The sequence below is a fragment of the Carex rostrata genome, chromosome 4 (genome assembly GCF_964058835.1).
Source record: "Carex rostrata chromosome 4, lpCarRost1.2, whole genome shotgun sequence".
In the NCBI taxonomy this organism is placed as follows: Eukaryota; Viridiplantae; Streptophyta; class Magnoliopsida; order Poales; family Cyperaceae; genus Carex; species Carex rostrata.
Genome location: NC_135921.1, coordinates 12591078 through 12607550, shown reverse-complemented (window position 1 = coordinate 12607550; position 16473 = coordinate 12591078). Strand labels below are relative to the sequence as shown.

General features: G+C 35.2%; 1 protein-coding gene across 1 annotated transcript; it reads left to right on the top strand.

Annotated features, from left to right (window-relative positions):
- Positions 1 to 13328: 13328 nt before the first annotated feature.
- Positions 13329 to 14667, top strand: LOC144553425 (RING-H2 finger protein ATL60-like). The gene has a single exon (XM_078301577.1). It carries the CDS (start codon positions 13568 to 13570, stop codon positions 14450 to 14452), a length of 885 nt encoding a protein of 294 aa, XP_078157703.1. The 5' UTR covers positions 13329 to 13567; the 3' UTR covers positions 14453 to 14667.
- Positions 14668 to 16473: the final 1806 nt, after the last annotated feature.

Sequence of the window (16473 nt, the reverse complement as noted above, 5' to 3'; positions counted from 1 at the left end):
TTTTATTGCGGGCCGCAACCAAGCAGTCAGAGACTTCCGAAGATTAAGTCTTAATTTTGAGTTAATTGCGGTCCGCAATTCCAGTTATTGCGGGCCGCAATCAAGCAGTCATAGAGTCAAAAAAAAAAAAAAAAAAAAAAAAAAAAAAAAAAGTCCATTGCGGCCCGCAATGACAGTTATTGCGGCCCGCAATGGAGGCCGAACAGACGCGAATTTGTGATAAAAGGGGGGCCTTTCCGCAAATCTCTATCTCTCTCTCTGACCCCTTCCCCCACTTCTTTCTCTCTCCCATTCTCTTCTCTTTGCTCTCTCTCTCTCTACCTTTTTCTCTTTACTCTCCCCATCTCTACTCTCTCTCTCTCAATCTCTTTCTCTCTCCCGATCTCTCTCCCTCTCCATCTCTTTCCATCTCATCTCTACATCTCTCTTTTTCTCTCTCTCTCTCTAACCCTATCTCTCTCTCACTACAAAATCCAACCCGCCGCCACCGATCAACAGCCGCCACTTCTTTCCGCCTCTCCACTGCGAGTATTGCGGCCCGCAACACCTACCCATTGCGGCCCGCAAGACAGCAGCCAGCAAAACGCCGTTTCACGCAGACCCATTGCGGCCCGCAATTCCGTTTATTGCGGCCCGCAACGAAGAAGACAGAGGCCTCCAGCATTCAATATACCTTATTGCGGCCCGCAAAGAGACTTATTGCGGCCCGCAATAAAGCTCACAGAAGGCATTACAAGGCTGATTTTTCCAGAATTTGGCGGGTCGACTCGGCGTTTGGATTTCTCGGTTGCATCTACACTTCACATTGGTTTGATTGCACACATTTGGTTGTATCTCTAACTCTATTTAATTTCAATTGCTTGAATTGAACCAAATTGGTAATTGAATTGATTGTGAATTGTAATTGAATTGAACCAATTGAACACCAATCATGCCACCAAAACCAAGGGGCAAGGGTAAGGCGGTAGCAGAGGATGATTTCATCCCCTCAAAACGGTCCAAACAATATCGAAGAGGGGCCGGTAACAACAGTGGGTCTAATGATATTGAAATGTCTGACCAACCTGACTGGACCACTCTACCTCAAGATCAGTGGCCTGAAAACAACGACACTGATTATGGTCTTAGATTTGTGCATCCAAAAGCACGAGAAAACTTTCAAATTCTTAAGACCAAAAAAGTTGTCCAGCCCAAGTATGTTCACATACCTACCCTTCAGCAGTTGGGCATTCTAGATGAGGTTCATCTCCTCATGTCTTCCCTTGGTATCTGGGACTACTGTACCAAACCATTTCCTGCGTACCGCACCCTGACCTATGAATTCCTGTCTACTCTGCACATGGAAGATGACTCTCTATTGCAGTATTATTTGGATGGTGCAGAGTACCAGATTACGATTGAGGAACTCAGCAACCTCCTGGGGTTTCCTCTCCGGGCTGATGCCGTGACGGTGCCAGATTGGGAGCCGGACTCCAGCTTCTACGAATTCTCCTGCCAGCTGATTGGTGGTCCGAGGCGGACATACAAGGCGAGTCAGATCAGCCACCCGGTGTTTCGCTACATCCAGCGTGCTCTCTCCTTCACCATCTTTGCACGCGGTGAGACAGTGGGCACCTTGGGCGAGTGCGAGTCGTATTTCATCTATGCCATGATCCATGCCCTGACCAATCCCGAGAAATTACCCCACGTTGGCAGCTTCTTCATCGACAATCTCCTGAACGTGAGGACAAATGCCACTCCGGGCGGTATGATCTCCTGCGGGGGCTTTGTGACCCGTCTTGCCATCTACCATGGGGTCATTCCTGCAGAAGGGCCAGTTTTCAAAGTCCTTGCCCATCAACTCCAAAAGCAGACCGAGTTCATAGATATGGCATATCTTCAGACGGCTGGCATCTTCACTCGCGTCGGCAACTCTTTCTTCTTCCTCTCTAGCGGTCGGCAGATTCCCATGCCTCTCCGGATACCGGTTGATAGGACAGATCCCTCCACTTGGATTCTGCCCCTCGATATGGTTCAACCACCTGCCGCACAAGCCGCTGTTGATCCATTTGGGATCCCTGGACCTGAGCAGCCTCAGCCTCCTCCATTTTGGGCTTCCGGTGCTGACCAAGTAACCACGCAGCAAATGTACGAGTTGATGCAGACCATGAACACCAACATCAATAAGCTGCGTGACTATGTGGATGAGCGGTTCAACTCTGTTGATCGCCAGATTGCTGATCTCCGTACTCACATAGGAGGGCAGTTCACTCAGCATCAGACCTACATGACGGGTCAGTTCAGCACTTCTCACTCTGACATGACTCGGCTCACCGATCAGATGGGGCGTATGCATGTCCAGTACACGAACCTTGCAGGGACGGTGGATGAGATAGCTGAGCAGCAACATGCCACCTACTATAGGACGGACCGCATCTACGGGCATATGTCTGACTCTGGCTTTGTTTCCGCTGACCCGATACCGCGGCGCCGCAGACCTACACGTCCAGCACCATCAGCGACTGGTACATCTTCTTCTCAGGGGACTGCGCAGCCACCTCCACCACCTCCACCAGTCTGATTTCATTGTGAGTTTCTTTATCTCCTCTTTTTACCTTTCATTAGCTTGTTTATTGCACCGAGTCGGTGCCAATGTTTAGGCTTGGGGGGGTAAAATTGTAGGAATTGTATCTTAGGTTTACCTTAGGTTTAAGTTAATGGTAGGTTTTGTGCTATTTAGGGGTTAAAATAATTAAATTTGAATGTTTTGAGAAAATGTCACAATCTAAGTGGGGATTTCAATGGTATAACCACATGGCGCAAGTTGACATAATAATTAGTGAATTTATGTTTTATGACACTTTAGTACCTGTGATCTTAAATTAGAACCTCTCTACATGTTGAAAATCAAGTCTCAGACGCGCAATGCCAAGAGTTACCGAAAGGCTTGGTGCCCGTAGGAAACTTTGCGCGAGATTCAGAAATTCTTTTCTAATTGGACTTAATTGAACAAAGGTGTAGGCTGAAAAAAGTGAGCTATGTTGGATTGAAGTCCTTAGGACAGATACATCCGCATATTAAAAATAAAAAAAAATATATAAAAAAAATAAATAAATAAAAAAAAATAAAACATATATATAATAATAAAATAAAAATGAGTGGAAAAATGAGTGAGCCAAAAACAGACGGATGCACAAGTAAAAAAAAAAAAAAAAAAAAAAAAAAAAAGAAGTCAAAGCATCAGGCACAGTCTACACCCCTAACAAAAATTAAATTTTTAAAAGGATTTTCTGGAATTGGTTGTCACATGTACAATGGGGGAGAAAAATTTAGGATTAACTAATTCTGAAGTGTCATATAGATATAAACTTGCTTAATTAAAATCGAAACGTGTGTTTGTGAGGTGAAGAAGATCATTGAAAGAAACCCGCATAATTGTTTGACATACTCATGCTTTGAATTGAATTGTTTGAACCCTAAATTGCTTTGACTGACCAATTTTATTTTTAAGTCTTTAGGATAGTTTAGATAACTTGGTTTTAAATACATAAACAAAACCCGGGAATCCCTGTGAGGGTTTAGACTTGCTTGGGACAAGCAAAGACTAGGCTTGGGGGAATTTGATAAGCCACAATGATATATGTTGAAACATAGGGTTTGTTGTGTAAATTAAACCGAGTTTTGTTGAAATTAGAATTTAATTAGGTTATAAATGTTTAAAAGTTCAAGTTACTGCCCTAGTTGGCGTTTATTTTGTAGGCAATCAAGTGCTTGGAGCTTAACGAAGGAAGACGAGCTATCTGGAGCAAGAAAGCACAAATCTGGCGAATTTTCACTTTTATTGCGGGCCGCAATTATTTTATTGCGGGCCGCAACCAACTAGTCAGAGCCGATTTGCAGAACAGAAAAATTTGTATTATTATTGCGGCCCGCAATGGAAGTTATTGCGGCCCGCAATAAACAGTTCCAGAAGCGATTTTTGCTATAATCAGTTGTTTTTAATTCTGGATGGGGGATAACTGTTGGAGGAACGAATTTTAGACATTAGAAAGAGAGAAAAGCACAGGAGAATAAGGAGAAAAAGGAGAGACAAAAGAAGGGAGAAGAAGATAGCGAATTCTTCGAGCGGTTACATTGATTTCTTTTCTTTTAGAACTCTTTTACTTGTTATTTCTCTTGTGTGCTGCAGCCATGATTGGCTAAGGCTATTTCTAGGGTTGATTAGGGTTAGAACTTGAAACTTATGTCATGGATTAGTTGATTTTATATTATATTTACTTGTTCCTTGGTATGATCTTTTCTTTATATTACTTGTTTGCGATGACTTAAGCGAAATTGCATGAAACCCTAGGATTCGGTATTTACAATTGAGAAATTGAATATTTAGTCCTGACCATAAAGAAAAGAGTATTTGATAGGCTAAGTACCGAGAGGAGACGCTCATCTTATACGGGCTTAACCCGATAGGTTAGAAAATTGTACCAAGTACCGAGAGGTGACGAATAACTTTCTATACCAATTGGGACAGTTAAAGACTTAATAACTTTGGGTTAGTGTAACCAAGTACCGAGAGGTGACATTTATACTAATTTAAAGACGGTATTAACATAGAAATATCACTTTATACCGATAACATTAGACTGTGCCTTCATATTTATAAGAACAACCTTAATAAATCAATTAATCGTGACATTAGTGGATAGGAACCCGAAGAGACCCTAATTTCTCATTCTTGTTTAAAACCACATTTAGACCTAGAATTTAGTTAATTCAATTTGATCAGCAACAAACCAAACCATCATAGAAAACAAACAAATTCCTTTATTTCCTTTTACTAAATTAAATTAGTTAGGTTAGGTTTAATATTCCGAATTGTCCCTGTGGAGACGATCCCTAAATACTACTTGACAAGGTTGTACACTTGCAACCGAATTGAGGGTAAATTAGGATTTATTACTTGTGTAGTAGTAAAATTCACATCACATACTACTAAAAATTTACATTATACTACATGAACACTTAATTACACAAATTTATTCTACATAAATACTAAAATTACAATAAATTAACATCAAATGAACTATAAATTAACACTACATTAGCACTAAATTACACTAAATTAAAATCAAATAAACTCTAAATTAATACTACATTACCACTAAATTACTAAATATACTCCAAATTAACACTAAATTACACCAAATACTAATTTCACACTACATTTCACAAAAACAATCTAAAAATACTAAACAAACTAAATTAAATTAGTTATTTATTTTAATTCGGCTAAAATAAATAAATTAAAAAAGAGGAATTTTTACCTTATCAAAATCGTAGATCTGAAGAGTTTCTAATTCTCTTCGACGATCTGAAAATTTTGAAACAATTGGATGGAAAAATGATTGAGTATATTGAAAGAATTAAAAAAAAAAAAAAGAAAAAAAAAGAAGAAGATGAACTCACCGTTTGGAGAAGAAGGGCTCGCACGGGTGGGGAAAAGGAGAAAGGGGGCGAGCTTGCGCGCACCATTTACAAAACAAAGCTCCACCGATCCGTAGGATCGGTGTAGGCTTCAATCGGATCTTCTGTGGCTGCTGATTACGCTGATTGCGCTGAGAGGAAAATTGAGCTACACCGGTTCCTAGGACCGGTGTAGAAGGGTTTTTTTTTGCTCCACCGATCCCGTGGATCGGTGGAGGCTAGTTTCCGAAAATCACCTAGCGAAGGGCTTATTCGGTTGAATTATTTTAACGTAATTCTATTTAAAAAAAAAAATCCGTATCCAACCGTATCTAGACGTGTCAATGGAGTATCGGCGACCATATCAACTGAGTAAGAATACGCCACGTCAGCCGCTGGCGTATCGGATACGTATCAGAGTAACATAGGTTTATGGAATCTAGAGGTTCTTGCTCCGCACGTCAGCGAGTCAGCAAGAACAGTCTTATTTTATTTTTTATTTTGATTGGAAGCCCTTAGGCAAGAACAGTCTTATTCGGCTCCTGTACTGGTGGTACTAATTTTTATTTTATTATTGTCTTTTTTGTCAATCACGGCTCCTGTGATTACGGGTCTCCCATGCACCATGACTTTTGAATTTTTTTTTATTAACTATAATCAGAAAAAAAAAATTATGAAACCAACTTGATTATTTACTTTTTTATAAAAATCATAAGTGTCATTTCGGTTTTTTTTTTTTGGATTGAATTGTCATTTTGATTCCAACCGTTTTCACAAATTTGGAGAAAAAAAATATGTTGAAAGGTTGTAAAAATATCTGAAACCGAATTGTCATTTCGGTCAAAAAAAAAAAAGTTCGAAACCGAAATGGCATTTGTAAAAAAAATATAATCTTGTTGGTTTCATAATTTTTTTTTTTTTTTGTAATTATGGTTTATAAAAAAAATTCATGACTTTTCGTCCTCTAAGGAGGTTCGAATAATCGATTACTTCCATTTTATTTATTGTTTCTTGTAATTATCAACGAGTTTGTAATTTTGTTTCATTATACTAATAAATAATATGTAATTTTTTTTTTAATTTAGAAAAATAAGAAAAAAATATCTCATAGTAAAAGTATAGACTAAATTTGTGTTTCACTCTAAATAGGTCTATGTTTATGTTGGACTTAAGTTTAACTGGTTCGAATTATGATCGAACGGTGAGGTAATACGATTTTGGACAACTTTAACCTCTCTTTCGAGGAGAAAATATTAGAGAATTCTGGATAATGAGACAAGTGAGACTTCAACCGGAGCAGCGAATGCGTTGGAATATTATTAGGCTGCGAGTGTATGAACGCTTTGAAGAGAAAGAAATAGAAGGCTCTTTTTTGAAAAAAGGAAAGTGGAGCAACGCTTAGTAACTAACACGGCTATAGAGCAACACTGTTTTCATTATTGTTTCCAGCCAATACACTGCACTGTTAGCATCACTGTTTTCAATTTAGTGAAATGTACATAGAGCAACGGTAATGTTCTACTCAATCTCAGTGTTGTAAATAATAGTATGCGTTCGTCGGACGGATAGAGTACTGTCAAGCGATTATTCATTAATAATCGGGAATAATATGACATAATCGGAAATAATCAACCGATTTTTTGAAAAAATATGTGACGGTTTGATCACCGCCAACGACTAATCAAACGATTAATCGGCCTAAACGGACGTTTTTTTACAACACTGCTTAATCTAGGACAATTTGTACATAAACTTTATTTATTAATACAATTATTAGTGGGAAAATGCCAACTAATCTTCAAAAAGAGAAACAATAATTTCGTACCTATTCTGACCCGATATCATAAGTGATTTCTTTTTAGAAAAAAAAATTATTTGCAGTTAAAAATTTGACTAAACAATTACGTTTTCTAGGTTTTAAAATTGAGAACTCTAGGCCCATCATAACCAATATGCATTCTAGAATCGTGGAAAAGAATTCTGCGAGCCTCCGACTGATAGCGTGATTGACCCATTAATGATATTTCAACCTAGAATTTTTAAATATATCCATACCATAAAAAATATAAATCAAAAGATCAGTAAATCTGAAAATTTTCATATTTACTCGGCCGCAACTCCATTTGTTATTGCAGCTTGAAAATATGAACTTTTTCAAAAAATAGTGGTTTTTTTTTTTTTAAATAAAATGTGGAGGTCTAGCCTACCAGCTTCTTTCAAATCACTATTTATATTACAAAGAATTTTTTCAATTTATAGATTTCGAACCCATAACTTCCTATATAAAAATTATGTGTCCTTTTCACTAGACCAAAAAATAATTTTCAACAGTGGTCTTTTAATTTATTTTTTTGGATTGAAGGTATTTTTAAAAATTTCGGTTTGACCGAAATTTTTCAACACATGCTATATATATACATGCTTAGGGGAAAAAAGTAGTTAAAATACTATTGTATGTATGTATGTATGTATTCATCGTATTTGTCGATGTAGTGTCTGACAAGATAAGATATATATCAAACACATACATATAAGATGATTGCAAAAGCTTCCAATCTGTATAGAATATAGATCACAATTAAATCATGCCGAATAGTCTCAGATAGTCAATTTATTGACTCTTCTTTTTTCCCCATTTACTAAATTCAACTGGCTTTATTCACCTTGTTGGTCGGATTTGTCAATTGTGAAAATATAAACTATTCTAAAGAGTTGTCCACGTTTTTCAAACTTTTTCAAGATTTAGATCCTTCAAATTTGATATTATTAGTAGATCCTTTGCTTAGGTTGCTATCCGTGGAATTCACATCCTCTCCAATATCTGACAAGGGAATCTTTTACAATTACTAGATCCGGACCGATCTTTTTAACTTGGCACGAATCTCAAAGCCCAATAATATTGCTTTCTATGGTGATCCGAATTCCAAACTGTAAAGTAAAGGTGATCGTCTGCAATACCTGAGAGGATACGATCATACGAACTCCTATCCGTGTAGGTTATGCTTCTGAATTCTAATGAGCATTTTGACTTGCATTTGTTGAAATATCCACTAGGAATTGTAGTTTAAAATTAAAGGAGGTGAGAATGCAAACTTCTCACGGCTCCTTCTAAAGTTGCTATCAGTTGTATGATAAATTTCAAAATCCATGCAATTGTTTTTTAAAGTAAGAATTAGAGATCAAATCATCTAACTATTTAATATTTATCAATAATTTTTCTATTTACACTGTATTGTATTTATCACAATATCAAATATCAGTTCTTATCCATGCAACATTTTAATCTCATGGCATGTATTATTTTCTTTTCCTCCTCGTCTTATTCAGTAATACAGTTTGGAAAACAAATCAGGATATGGGTCACATTAATTGCATAAAGAAAAATGGTTGAACACCATGATAATATAAAAAAGTTTATTTGGGTAGATAGACAGAGTGGTTTTGACTTCACGCCCTGTGCAAGAGTCATGTGTCTTTTCATTTTGATTAATGTTTATGTATTGTGTAAAGCTGAAATTGTGTTGTCAATATATGTATTCTTTATTTATGTTGAAGACCCACGATGCAATTCTATTCATGACAAATTTCAAGCAAGTTCAAACCCAAAAATTATTTGCATGAAGTATATTCAAGATTTTTCTATAAACAATCAAACAAATAATTTTGTAATGAAGAATATGGTAGAAACATTTAGAGATGACAAGAAATATCTCAACTCTACATGTTTTCTTAACCTTCTTAAGACGATTATAAACAAGCTGATTGAGATGCAAGATGGCATCAAGCAAATTAAGCAATTTCTCTTCTAGCTAAGAGTGATAGTAGATTGATATATTTGAATGAGAGCTAGAATTAAATTTGAAATTAGTAGACAAGAATAGAGAAAAAAAATAGTAATTTTTAGATTAGTGCAAAAATGATGTTGTTTAGATTAGCAAAAAGTTTGTTTTGATTGTACATTTAGAATAGTAAATAGTTGTAACTGAAAAAAAATAGTGTTAACAAGATTCTAATTAAGAAGAAAAATAAGCAAGTTGGATCTCAAACGAATTGTACAACGTAAAGATAGCATAAGTTGCATCAACTTTGTCATTTTGGAACTTTGTTGGTTTAAATCAAAGAATGAAACATTCTCTCTCTTCATACTTTCCAATAATAGTTATTTCAACATTTACAAGGAATAAAGAATAACAGTTATTCTAATTATTCCGAATAGTAGAAACATTGTTAATTTGTGTGCACGTTGCTATTCCGAATAACTTCTATTCTGAGTGCATCCAACTATCCAAGTATATCCTCAGTTCTTAAGAAAATATTAAATAGTATAGGTATATTATAAAAATAGTTTGAAGTGTGTAATAAATTAGTTCAAATATAGTGTCTTTAGTCAACAATTTTCTTTTATGAACTTTTGTTAGCATGTGTGTTGCCGTGTTGGTAATTACCGCATTTTTTTAAAAAGGTTGTGATTTCGTGTCATCCGTCTGATTCCTTTCGGATGGTTGAGGAAGCTTTTGTTGTCATAAAGAATAGTTTGCCCATCAACGCTATAATTTATGAGGAGGGTTCAAATGCCTCCATGTTTTTGTGCCTCCATCATGCCTCCATCTCTCTCCATCATTTTCAAAGTTCAAACAGTCGATCCGAACCGTTCAACCTAAACTCCATACTAAAATATTTTTGGAGACCAAATTTTATATTTTTAGGAATTTTTTTACTATTTTTTTGAATAGGTAGAAAAATACTGTTTTTAGATGGTTCAGATTTACTGATTTTGTACCTATCTAAAAAAATAGTAAAAAAATTCCTAAAAATATAAAATTTGGTCTCCAAACATATTTTAGTATGGAGGTTAGGTTGAGCAGTTCGGATCGACTGTTTGAACTTTGAAAATAATGGAGAGAGATGGAGGCATGATGGAGGCACAAAAACATGGAGGCATTTGAATCCTCCTCATAATTTATTTACATTTTTCGAGGAAGCTTTTGTTTTCATAAAGAACAGTTTGTCCATCAACGCTATAATTTATTTACATTTTTCTTTTGTCTGTGCATTGAATAGATTACAAGGACACGGAAAAAAAGCATTATAGTGAAAGGAACTTGTTTTCTTTTAAGATCCATTTTTATGTTTATTAAGGGTATGTTTGGATGGGAATAGTATCATCGCGGAGTCGTTTTGTGCGGAGCTTTTAATTTGGTCTGTTCGTTTCGAATCTGACGGACCAGATTAAAAGCTCCGCAAATTTTGAGATTTTTTTTTTCAATTCGGGCAAGATCTGATTTGTTCCGTCCGATCCGAAACGAACGGACCAGATTAAAAGCTCCGCACGGAACGACTTCGCAGAGGATACTATACCTGTTTGGATGAAACAAAGAATATAGCAAGAATAGAGTTAATCTTAAGTTTAAAAATAGTAGCTAATCTAATTTTTGGTTGAATTAGTAGAATAGTGAGCTAAACCATATAAGACAAACAAAGAATAGTGAATTATTACTATTTTTGCTCCATTCAAACATCGAATAGCTCAAAAGAATAATGTTATTCTCTGATTAGTGTTATTCTTGCTCCATTCAAACCACCCTAAATTACTTTGTATTATCTTTTAATGGCCGACCATCAAAGAACAAAGGATCCTGCAAATTAGGTCCTGTATTGCCTCGCCGCAAAGCATGGAATGTATCTTTAGTTTTACATATTCCACAATTAGCGACTGCAATTGTAGATCCAAGTTTAAAAACATATAAATTAGGGGCAATAACACTTGCTACTTATCTATGACGAAACCTATCAAATTTTTTATGTAATATATTAAGCATTTGAGGCAATGAAGCAATTTTAATTGTGACATAGTTGGATCGCATTATCTCAATTGTGTGGGCCATACGTATCACTAATTCAGGATTGTTAGGTCATAAACCAATAAACTACAATATGTTCACTTGTTCGGACACGTATCTTCTTCAATATTGTAAAAGATTTCCTTCACTTTACTTTACGGTTTGAAATTAACTCTTAACTGCTTTGACATTTGAGTTAGTGCGGAGCAATCAGGGGCGGAACTAAAAAATCTTGATAGGAAAGCTAAAAGTAAAATACAAAAATTGTGACTAGTAGGAATTGAATCCAAACTCTTTCCAACACGAAATAAACTCTTACCACTAGACTAAAGTAAACATGTAATCATTTATGAGGAAGGCTGAGCTATATAAAATGTTTCAAAAAAATAAAATTTAATTAAATCTTAGTATATATAATTAATATTTTAAAATCATAGGGGTGACTTAGCCACATTTTGATTGCCTTTAGATCCGCCCCTGAAGGCAATATTATTGGGCTTTGTGATTCGTGCCAAGTTAAAAAGAACGGTCTAGATCCAATAATTCTAAAAGATTCCCTATTATGGTATTCCACTTGTTCACGGGGTAAAGAAAGTTTGAAAATAATTCTCAAAATATTCATTTTATTATCTCTCCAAATAAATAGATGAACTAAATAACTTTTGTAGATTTTATTAATAATTTCTGAATATTTTTTAAGGTTGAGATGAATCATTTATGATTTTTTAATTTTTTTTACAAATAATATGTAAATTATTCCCATGATATTTGTAGATAAATTCATTTGGAATTTAAAGTTTATTTTGAATTTTATGTTTGTTATATTTTTGTCTATGCTCTTTACAGTGTATACTGTGTCAGTACTCAGTACCGGGCAATGGTGGTTGATTTTTAAAATTATATGTCACATTCAAGGCATGAGGAATTTTCTGAGCCGTGTCAAAATTGAAAGCGCGACGAACAAGTTTTTGGAAGAGAATTTAATTCATAAATTATTATGAAGCAACGGGGAAGGCACGAACGACCCGTTCAAAGTTTCAAATTAAGGGGGGTTGGTTTAATTCATAAATCACCGAACCTATGACCTGGTCTTGGTACCCCAAACCAAGTACAATGGATCTTTTGTGACCGTTGTGTGCATCTCTTTCATTTGTAAATTGCTTCATGACATCTTATGTTTACAAAATATATTAATTTATGAGAATAAGAGAAGCATAACAAATTATAGTTTGTTTATAAATACCATTTACAATTTTTGTATATAAAATATTGTATATAATTTTAAAGACGTAGAATTGGTGACTACTGTTGAATTATTGGAAGTTAACAATTTAGTTTGAATGATTTTTTGGTGAAAGACCAGTAGACAAATTAATATGCACTTTATCGAAATATATAATTTTAATTGTTTTTATTTGAACAGTTTCAATAAAGTTTCTCACTAACAACATACAAATACATAAAAAAGTAGATGTCTAAATTATCTCATTAAAATAATAATATATGAATATTTTCTGAATAAAAATAAACCATCCTCTGCAGTATTGTAGAGGACAAACTACTCCTAGCCGAACCAAAATCAATTCAAAACCTATTTAGAATATAGGGATTAATCTTAAATTTTATGTCAGATTATAACGGACGACTCAGATCTCATTCTACACGGTCAGATCTGAATTAAAAAAGAACCACCTAAAATTAAGGCAACACAAAGGGCCACACAAACCAGGCCACAAGGTCCTTTACCTTCCTAGTCATCATTCGTGAAGCACCACTCATTAGTCATTATGGAAATAAATCTGCTACGATCCCAAGGGACTGTAGGGTCCTGCGATTCTAAATCCAACCTTTCATTTTTTTGAGTTGTACGAATCTCTATAGAAGTTGTTTTTATACACGAATCTCAAAACAAATGAAAAGTTGGATTTAGAATCGTAGGACCCTACAATCCCCATTAGGATCGTAGCAGATTTATTTCCCAGTCGTAATTGTCGCTTTCCTTGTAGTCTTTCTTCTTCCCCGTAGAAGCCCCTTTGTCAAGTCAGCGCACACCTCTCCCTCATATTTCTATAATTTTTTTCTTTTTTACACACACAAACCGTACGCAGACCTCTCTCGGTCTCCTCCTATATTAGTTCTATCCCAAACCAGTTAGTTTACTAAATACTAATTCTTCTCTCTCTCTCTCTCTCTCTCTCTCTCTCTCTCTCTCGAGAAAATCAAAAAGCACATATCTAAAATTCTGAAGCAAAACTAGAACCAAAGGTTCAATCTTGAAATCCTTGGCCATGTCAGACTCGCAAACAGGTCCTGCAGGCCTCAATACATCATCAGCCGTGACAATCAGTAATGGTGTATTACTGGCTTCGCTAATATTTCTGTTTCTAGTAGTAATCTTCGTATTTCTTCTCTATTTATATGCAAAGAGGTTCATGGGCTCACATTTGCTGAATTCCTCACAACCCCATTTCACTTTTGTGAGCGACAATTTACCAGTCGTACGCCGAGGTCTCGACACAGCCGTGCTTCAATCCTTACCGGTCACGGTTTTCGATGCGAAAGAGTTTAAAGAGGGGCTGGAGTGCTCGGTTTGTTTGTCCGATATATCCGACGGAGAGGAGGTGAGAATTCTACCAAAATGCAATCATGGGTTCCATGTCAACTGTATAGACATGTGGTTTCATTCTCACTCGACTTGTCCTCTGTGCCGTAGTGCGGTTGGTACCGAGTCGGTACACACCCAAGAACAGTCGGTACAGGGTCAATCATTGGATGCTGTTTCCCGGGAAGACTATGTGACTGAACCCCGGGTTTTACCAACCAATGTGTTATTTTGGGGTACCCAGGATGACGTATCTACTGGTGCGGTACAAGAATCGACATCTAGTTCCAATGGTACCGGTTCGAGGAAAAGAAGTGTTCCTGACGTACTCGTCATTGACATACCGAGACGAGCAATGGAAAATATGGTACCATCACCTATGACCCCTTTGCCTCCAAGCACACTGCCATTAGATGAGATGAAATCGCCGGTGTCAGCTCGGTTTAGGTCTCTTAAGAGGCTTCTAAGTAGAGGGAAACAGGTTGTGGGGCCCTCTGCCAGTCCAAGAGGAGGTGATATTGAGCAAGGGATTGTTCATACTCCCAAAACACCAAGAAGTTTTCAAGGGTAAATTAGTAAACATTAAATTTTGATTTGTTGTTGGGTATAAAAGTAAATTGGATATACATATATAGTTACCAGTTCCATGTTGAATTGGGTTCTCACCAATCATTGGAAATTTGGAACATATTCATGTGTTCGTTGAATTTTTTTTTTTTTTTTTCACTTTGCACAAAGGATCCGTTATTTGTTTTTTCTTATTGATGATTAATTACATTGTAACTACGTGGCTCTAAAATAGATGAACTTGTACAAATATTGGTTCAATTGATTCTTGCTATTTAATGCAATAGTTCCTTGGTTTTGCTATTTTTATCTCTTAGATTCTGTTCAGACTATTCAGTCCTCAAATTGAATGTTTTTTTTACTGAAATGTTTGATTTACAGTGTGTGCACTTTTGCTTGGTACAAATCAAGACAATTAATCTGTTTCAGTTTTTCTGCACAATTCAATGTACCAATTGGTACCACTTAAACCATGTTTATCGAATCCATCAAATAGAAGGTTATAGAAAGGACCAACAAACTGAGCATAACACTCAGTCGAAAAGCTAGAAAGTACCAGTAAATTTTTATTCGTGTTTCCAAAAATGTGACCAAAACTTTTGAAATAAAAGAAAAACCGAAAATCGAAACAACATTACAAAACCGAATATCTCATCCTAAATTTCACAAACTGTAATACGCAACATTTGATTCCTTGTACATTGACGAGCCCAGCCGGAAAAGAACCAAAGCTTCGCGTAAACAAAACCTAAAACTTCGGATCACTTCTTAATTCTTGGTACAGATAATGTGGGGCATGATGTACTAATGACATGATGCATTTCTTTGTTTTATTAAGTTCAATTTTTATTTCATTCGGAATTTTTTACCAGAGTAATCTGGTTTTACTTTTTATAAACAGAAAAAGAAATGAATTCGAAAGGAAATATAAGAAAACATTCTATTACCAGTACTGGTACCAAACGGTACAGACTGCCCACTTGTCCTACTATTAAATCAAGCTCTAAAGTCTAAAACCCGTAAGAAACCTTCAATTATCTAAACTGTTTAACAAAAAACCTCCTAACAATTAACAAAACCATAACAGTGTTACATATCAAGCATATTTGATGTAACATAACTCCAAATCTTACAAGAACAACCCTATGAAAATATTAAATCATAACAATCAACTGAAAACAAGCAGCATATCGAAGTTTGACCCATCAGTAAAAATAAAACATCAGAGCTTGACCATATCACCAACAAGCTATACCAAATAACAAACCAACAAAAAAAATTCACAATATGAAACCATTTTTATTCATTCAACTTCATTGTTTAATTTCATTCACAATATCTTATACTCTCTCCAACTGTGGTAAATTTCGTTATAATTTGTTGGGACAATGACAACAACTTTATTAATGCCTTTGCATCTTGTATAATATGTAGAAAGATATTCTCATACGCTTTAAGTCATAGTCAATGAAATTGTATTATTTTTCCAAAAACGTGTAGGAATTCTTAACAACAACTATGAGCCTATGGGGTGAACTAGCTAGAGATGCAACATTATGTGTTAAAAGAAATGTATTTTTTTTTTCTAAACTATGTGGTTCTTTATTGAATATGACTCCCAAGTATTTTATTTGGTTAAACTAACCTCACAACGGTAAAATATCACTATAATTACAAAATAGTCACCTTAGTATTCCATATAAATAATACATTTATGAAAACGAACTTTCATTTTATCAAATGTTTTACATGCAGTTAGCTACTGCACAGTACATTATACACAAATAATATATATACAATTATATTCTTAGATTTTTGTATATCTAACATGATGAAAAACTGAAAAATTAAATATTTTTTATTAAAAATCTTGAAGATCAAGTTACTCAACTATTTAATATTTAAAAAAAAATTCTATATAGATTTTGAACATGTGACCTCTCATACGAAAGATATATTTTTTTTCCAACAATGATCGGTTCTCGAGAAACTAAATTTATTATTAAATATGCATATTATATGTAT